This window comes from Grammomys surdaster, unplaced genomic scaffold, assembly GCF_004785775.1.
Source record: "Grammomys surdaster isolate TR1022 unplaced genomic scaffold, NIH_TR_1.0 116721, whole genome shotgun sequence".
Lineage (NCBI taxonomy): Eukaryota > Metazoa > Chordata > Mammalia > Rodentia > Muridae > Grammomys > Grammomys surdaster.
In genome coordinates this window covers 28,347-36,303 of record NW_021613846.1, presented here as the reverse complement: position 1 = coordinate 36,303, position 7,957 = coordinate 28,347, and the positions used below count along the sequence as shown (strand labels likewise).

Sequence of the window (7,957 nt, the reverse complement as noted above, 5' to 3'; positions counted from 1 at the left end):
ATATTATTGAGCACCTGCCTTATCTCAGTTTACTGTCTGATCCTGGAATTATCCCCAACTTCCCATACCAGTCAGCTGAGATTTCCTTTCACTCGCATGGCCATCTTGCATCTTCTTTGTCTCTGCCCACACCTGATCCTGACCCCAAGACTTATCCTCCCCATCCTCTCTCCCATCCCATTTCCTCCTATCATCTGCCTCTTATGAGTATTTTATCCTCCTTCTATGTGAGATTCAAGCATCCTGACTTGTTCCTTCCTTCTTCTTTAACTTCTTTGGGACTGTGGAGTATAGTACATATCCTGTATATTGAATAATATCCACATTTTAGTAAGTATATACCATGCATTTCCTTTTCCAACTGTGTTATCTTAGTCAGCATGATATTCTCCAATTCCACTCATTTTCTTGCACAATTTATGCTGTCTTTGTTTTCAATAGCTGACTAATATTCCATTGTGTAGAGGTACCACATTGTCTTTCTCAGTCTTCAGCTATGACCATCTCTGCTGGTTTCCACGTTGTGGCTATTAATAGAAAGTTGCTATAAACATAGTTAAATGAGTGTCCTTGTGATATGTGAGATCAAGTTTGAGGTCACCAGAAAATGCATGTACCATTGCGATAGCACTCTGCTCAGGACAGCTTAACTTGCCCCAGACTTATCATGTGGAGAAAATCAAGTGGCTTATGATGTGGTTTATCTGTATAGCTCAGGGCACACAAGTCTGTTTAAGGTGGGAGGAGTGGTTTCAAGAGAATTGAGGGTCCCGTGAGATAGAATGATGCTCTAGGTTTCTTGATTTGTCCCAGAGGTCTTAGTGAGAAGAGACAATGTGAAAGGGAATGGATGCTTACCCATATGGATTCTGATCCACAGTTCTGCTGAAGGTGGCAGGAGATTGCATATCCAGGGAATACAGTATGCTAAGATCAGATTAGAATGTCAGAGAGGGAAGATGGTAGAGAAAGGAAGGTTCCCAAATGTTTCAGGTTTGCCAGGTCTGATGAAAGTGGGAGAAGAGGTGGTGGTAAGAATGAAGGAACCTTTTGATAGAAGACTGCTCAGGGCCCCAATGCATTAAATCTCTTAAAGAACAAATTAGAGCTCAGCATGGCTCCTGCTTCTAAATATTATGGAAAAACATTGATCCATCTTATACAATATAATATTCCACTGATTGTAGTAAAACCTCAATTGTGTCCCACAAAAGTGTCAGATTCATGTGTGAATCACCTGTTACAGCTTAGAGTAGGACTCACAGGGAACATTACATTAGATTGTGGAGAATTTCAGGGAAGATCTCTTGAAATTGGTGTTTATATATTACCAGGAGGACCTTGAAGGAGCTGTGGCAACAAGAAAGACAGATATCTAGTAATCTGAATCACAGGATTTGCACTGTCACCAGACCAAGAATTGGTCCCCCTGCCTGGTTTAAGTAATTATCAAGTGTGGGGTGTGAAAGGTTTGCTAAAAGAGTTTTGAATGAAATATTTTCTTTCTCTGGATATTTCCTTAGCATCAGCATACCTGAAAGTCATGATGAGCTTCACAGACCCACCAACACTCCAGCAGCTGGCAAGAAGAAGCCTGCTGAAAGATGAAGCCTTGGCCATCTCTGCTCTGGAGGATTTGCCCAAGGAACTCTTCCCACCACTCTTCAAGGGTGCATTTGCCAGTAAACAACCTAACATCCTGAGGCAGATGGTGGCAGCATGGCCCTTCCTTTGCCTTCCTGTGGGAGCCCTGATGGAGTCTCCTGACCTGGAGACCTTGAAAGCTCTGCTTGATGGCCTTGATTTGCTGTTGGCAGAAAAGAATCAACACAGGTAAGTAAGACCATGGTAGCACAGGTTGTGGGGTGAAGTTTGTATGGATGGAAGTGAATACAGTACTCATAAAGCAGTTCAAGCCGAATCACAGTGTTTTAATTGTAGGAGTCAGTATCTTCAAGAATGGAAATGAAGAAACAGGACAGTGGTATATGGAGGATAGCTTAGAAGAGCAATAGTCAATATGTAATGAGCCTGTCTTTGCCTTTTCCCCAGTCACTAGAAATGGAAGCTGTCTGTTTTCAAGGAATTGATTTAAGGGAAGTTGAATTATGGGTTATACAGATTACACATTTTGTCTACAGTCATATGCATGTTCTTCTACTTTACCCATAGGAAGTGGAAACTACAAGTGCTTGATTTACGAGACGCCAACCATGACTTCTGGAATGTTTGGTCTGAAGGACAGCATACAGTCAGCTCTTCAGATGTAATTGGAAACAACAAGGCAGTGGGAAATCATCCCATCCTAGGTGGGAAACAGACCACGACTATATTGATGAACCATTTCCTCATGTCCCACTGTCCCTCCAAATATCTAAAATATTTTTATCAGTGGGCCAAGGAGAGGAAAGATTCAATACAGGTTATCTGTCAGAAGTTAGAGTTTGGAGCCTTTCCTGCCTATTATCCAATGGATGTTTTGGAGGTTTTTGATACGGCCTCAATCCAGGAATTGGAAATAAACACATGCTGGGACATTCACACCCTTGCATTGCTAGCCCCTGGCCTGGGCCAGATGAAAAACCTCCAGAAACTCATTTTCAAGGAAATCTATGTACCTGTGCATTTGCCTCGGAACCAAGAGATGGAAGCCTGCTGTTTTACAGTGATCTTTTCCCAGTTCTCCAAACTAAATAAGCTTCAGCATCTGTATTTGAATGATGTCTACTTCCTGAATGGTCGCTTGGACCAAGTGCTCAGGTAAGAAATGACAGAGAGCTTTACCCTGGGGTGAGCAAAGCATTTTGTTGTTGTTTTGCTTTACGTTCAATATGAGTTTATATAGTGGTTTGCCAGCTAGTGTTCAATTTATATAGATGTGGGCTTAGTATAATTGATACAGCACTTTACACTGTTGTTGCATCCTAATTTCTCACCTTAGTAAAGCCAGATTTTCATGCATGTGTTCATGATTTAGAAAGGGTTTCAGGAGAAACCCAGATGACAAGAAAATAGATCTAGAGAATATATGAGATCTTACACCACATGTCCTCTCGTGTCAAATGTGTCCTCAAAACTATATGAACAGTTTCCATTTCCTCTGACTTCCAATGGTTCAAAGGAAATTAGAGTTCAGGAAGAGTCTGAGTCGATGGGAAATGAGTGAATGACTGTGGTCTACAGGAAACACTATGAACAGAACGAAGGCTATGTGTGTAAGCTGGAGCACATTGAGATAAATGTTAGCAGAGCTTGGGATGGTTCTAATTGGTTCCCAGTTGATCCTTCTGGGTTCTCCTGCTTACATCATCTGTCCTCAAATATGTTTTCTGTTTGTCAGTTCAGAGGAATCTGTGGAGCTGAGCCAGTAGCAGACACAGTGATAGCTTATGTCCTACCTAGAAGAACATGATATTAGTTGGTAGCTATTAATCAGAGAACAGCTTGTCATTGACATTAATAATGGTCTCAGAATGACTTTGGGCAAAGGAGACTCTGCAACCTTGATTTCATAGCCTTTTCTCTGGAACTATTGTACTTCAATGTTGTAAAGTCCTCTCTCTCTCTCTCTCTCTCTCTCTCTCTCTCTCTCTCTCTCTCTAGTTGCTTGAGGAGTCCATTAGAGACTCTATCTATCACTCGCTGCATGCTGTCACATTCAGATATGAAGTATCTCTCCCAGTGTCCAAGCATCCAGCAGCTCAAACACCTGGACATGAGTGGTGTCACCTTCATCCATTTAAATGACACATTTCTAGGAAGCCTGCTACAAAGACTGACAGCTACTCTGCAGACATTAAAATTGAAGGGCTGTATGATCAGGGACATGCAAATCAATGCCCTCCTGCCTGCACTGAGTCAGTGTTCCCAGCTTACTGAACTCAATTTTGTGAATAATGTCTTGTCCATGGGATGTCTGAAGAAGCTACTGCAGCATACTGACAAGCTAACACAGCTGACCCGGGAGAAGTACCCTGCCCCTGATGAGGTCTATGATGACATTGGTGATGTTATTCCAGACAGATTTGTACAACTTTGTTCTGAGCTTATGGACACACTCAAGGGTATAAGGCAGCCAAAAAAGTTCTACTTTATAAGTAAGAGATATTTCAATGGTCGGTAATCCTTTATCTATAATCTGGAGGCCAGGCTATGTTCTTGTTGGGAATATACAATGTGACTTCATTGCTGGGCTCTGATATATGAAAGGCAGGACTCAAATGACTGATTAGAGGCATAGGCCATGTGTGTCAAAGCATTTCTTGATGAACTTTGGAAAAGTAATTATTTCATTTCATTTGAATTCCAATCATATTCTTCTAATTTAAAGTAGTTGTGTTGACATGGAGGACGATGATCTTATTTTCAGCCTACTGTCTACAGTAGAGACCCACCATTGGTTACCAACAGTATTCCAAAATTATAGGTCTTCTATCCCAGCATGTCCAAAGTAAGAGGGACCCTTAAGGAAGCACAGGAGATAGAGAGGACATTATAAAGACCATAATGGGACTTTAATAGGAGTACTCTATGTCATTCTGCCTCTGGATGACATCCACCTTTTGGCTGTCTGATTACATACTATTCTGCTTTGTGTGGACATATATTTTTATGAAGTATAAGTCTGACTGAATCTAGGGGTATTTTTGTATTAGACTGCTATGACTTTTCAGCTGTGTCTCTTTAATGAGGTGGTCCTGCACCCTTACATTATCATTTCGTATCACCATTTGCATAATAATTTGTCATTGATTGCAATAAATGACTTCTGAATAAGTGCATGTTTGTTTTCTTCTTTTACTGAGTTAATTTTCTGTCAACATCATACTTGTGTATTGTGCTTACCCTGGCCCTATAATCCTGTGTACTCTTGTCTCTGTCCCTTCCTCCTCCTAGATCTTTCAGAGTAAATACAGACTAACATGGTCTTTCCTAGTGGAGATTTTTTAATCTTATGATTCATGCCACCCTATCCAGAATGCTATATGGAATCATTTGGAGATGTGGTTCAGAGGCAAACAAAGCTTGCTGCTTTTCCTGAGGAGCAGTGTTTGCTTTCCAGTACCCACATCCACCTGTATCTCCAATTCCAGGTGTCTGACATTTTCCTCTAGTCTCTGGGAGCACTTGTGTCACTTGCACATGCTGTAAAACAAAATCTCACACACTTAATTAGGGACAAACTGAAATAGATATTTAAAAATGAAAGTTAATACATCAAAGCAAACATAAAATTTCTCTATACATTTGATAATCCCATTGGGATCACTTGTGCAAAATACAAAAATCTAAAGGTAGATCAGCTGGAGATGGACCTGTATTGTCTTCAGGATAGATGCTGGGAAATTATGTGAGTTTGTGCTTGATAAATGCGGTTCCATCTCAATGATTAAAATGTGCTATGCATGAAGACTTTATGGAGTCTAGCCATATCGTCAATGAGGAAGGATAACTTTTAGTGCATTTAGAATGTAGGAAACAATTTTTACTCTTGAGAAATGGAAGGACATATAGAGATATCTCTTTCCAGTCTCTGTCATCTTTTATGTCTCAGGAGACAAAAGGTCCACAGCCATGTTTTCTTCTTGCTCTCTCTCCCTCGCTTTTGTTATCATTACTTGTATGTCTCTTACTCTCTGTCTTCTCTCTGTGTCTTTCTCTCTACCTCTCTCACTTGATCTCTGATTCTGCCTCTGTCTCTGTCTCTGTCTCTCTCTGTCTCTCTCTCTCTCTCTCTCTCTCTCTCTCTCTCTCTCTCTCTGAGTGTGTGTGTGTGTGTATAGATCTGTATCTCAGTTACTCTTTATCTGTGTCTATCTGGAACTCATTATGGTGACAAGGCTAGCCTCCAAGACATAAGACTCATATGTAAGATGTGTATGGAGATTAAAAGTGTTTACTACCAGACCTTTCAGAAGAGCTGTTGCCTAGCCCATTGAAAGCCCTAGATGCAGTTATCAGAACTTTGAAAGAGTAATCTACAGAATGAATGAAAAGAGTGCCCAGGAAGAAGCCAAATTGTTGTCTTTTATACTGAACAAGAATAGAATGTATGCTTGAGGCTTCTCTACATTTTGAGACATCACTGGGTTAAGAACCAATGATGATGTAGAACAATTATTTTTTGTTTTAAAATTGGAAGATTTATACTACTGGAAGATGCAGATACAACACTTCTTAGCACATTCCCAAAAGATGTTCCAATATGCCAAAATGATACTTCCTCAACAATGTTCATAGCAGGTTTATTTCTAATATGAATTGGAAGCAAACTATATGACACTCAACTGAAAAATGGATACAGAAAATGTAGTACATCTACACAATGGACTACTATTTAGAGATTAGGAATCAAGTATTTCCTGAATTTTGCAAAAAACAGATTCAAATAGAAAACATGATAGTGAGTGAGGTAACCCAGACACTCCAATACATGTATGCTATGTACATGTATGATAATGAGTTACTCTGCAAAGGCTCAGCAAATAAAGTTGATGCCTGCATCAGCATCAGTACCTGACTTTAGTCTCTAAAAGGAGGGTGCTGATTCCATAAAATATACACTTGACCTCCATGGTAGTTCCATGTAATGATCTCATGTACCAAATCCCAAAACTAAGAAGGATGCTTAGTTGTTTTTTTCTTTTTAACTAAAACAAAAATCTGTCTTCAGTACCAGAGAATCTATTGCCTTTTGCTAGCTTCTATGTGCTTCATCCAACCACATAGTACACGAATGTTAAATACAAGCAGGCAGACACTCATTCATATAATGGAAACAAAAAGAAAGAATGTTAGCACTTTTCAATTAAATCTGCCTTCAGAAATAGTTTCACAGACCAGCTCTTAGGAGCCAGAGACAGGAGGATCTCTGAGTTCAAGATCAGGCTCTTCTACAATTCTGAGAACAATAGATGCTACATATAGAGATCCTGTTTCAAAAATTAACAAAAATTAACCCCAAATCCCAACAACAACAACAACAAGAAGAACACCAATATTAAACCCAACAGTAACACACAATAAGATACAAACAAATAAGAAAGTCAAACTAAAACTAGAACAATGAAGTTTACATGTGAAATGGTGGGTATCATTATGGCCTTTTACTAAATATTTAAAATTAACTTTGTTCATATTCATAGAGAATCTTCACTTACCTTCCTGTGACTCTTTGTAGCTCTCCCACAATACTAAGCATTCATTTTGCAGCATTACTTAGTTTTCTCACTTATGCACAAACAAGTCTCCAAGTAAGGAGATGAAGTGGATCATTTTCTAAATACTGCATAACAAAGTTAAATCAGACTCAAGTAAACTATCTAAACAGACCCATAAATCCTAAGGACATAGCAGTACTCATTAAAATTCTACAAACAAAAAGAGCACAGGGAAAGATTGTTTTAGTGCAAAATTCTATCAGACTTTCAAAGAAGACCTAATCCTAGAACTCCTCACACAATTCCACAAAATAAAAGCAGAAGAAACACTACCTAATTCATTTCATGAAGTCACATTTACACTGATACCTAAGCCACACAAAGACCCTAGAAATAACGAGGGTTTTAAGACCAATTTTCTTATGAATGTTGATGCAAAAATACTCGATAAAATTCTGACAATCCAAATCCAAGAACGTATCCAAAGGATCATACACAATGATCAAGTAGGTTTCATCCCAGGGATGCAGGGTCTGGTTAAATATACTGAAACACATCAACGTATTCCCCTATATAAGAACTCAAAGAGAAAATTCACGTGATCATCATATTAGATGCTGAAAAATCATATGATAATAAACAACACAGCTTCATGTTAAAAGTCTTGGAGAGATCAGGAATTGAAGGCACATACCTGAACCTAATAAAGGCAGTAGAGATCAAATCAGCAGCCATTATGAAATTAAACTGAGTGAAACTTGAAACAATCTCATTAAAATCAGGGACAAGATAAGGCT

At 39.2% G+C, this 7,957-nt stretch overlaps 1 protein-coding gene across 1 annotated transcript; it reads left to right on the top strand.

Moving 5' to 3' along the window:
• Positions 1-1,489: 1,489 nt before the first annotated feature.
• On the top strand, positions 1,490-4,123 carry LOC114635723 (PRAME family member 12-like). Its single transcript, XM_028784184.1, has 3 exons — positions 1,490-1,833; positions 2,173-2,760; positions 3,604-4,123. The coding sequence occupies exons 1-3, from the start codon at positions 1,490-1,492 to the stop codon at positions 4,121-4,123; spliced, it is 1,452 nt and encodes a 483-aa protein (XP_028640017.1).
• The last annotated feature ends 3,834 nt before the right edge of the window (positions 4,124-7,957 follow it).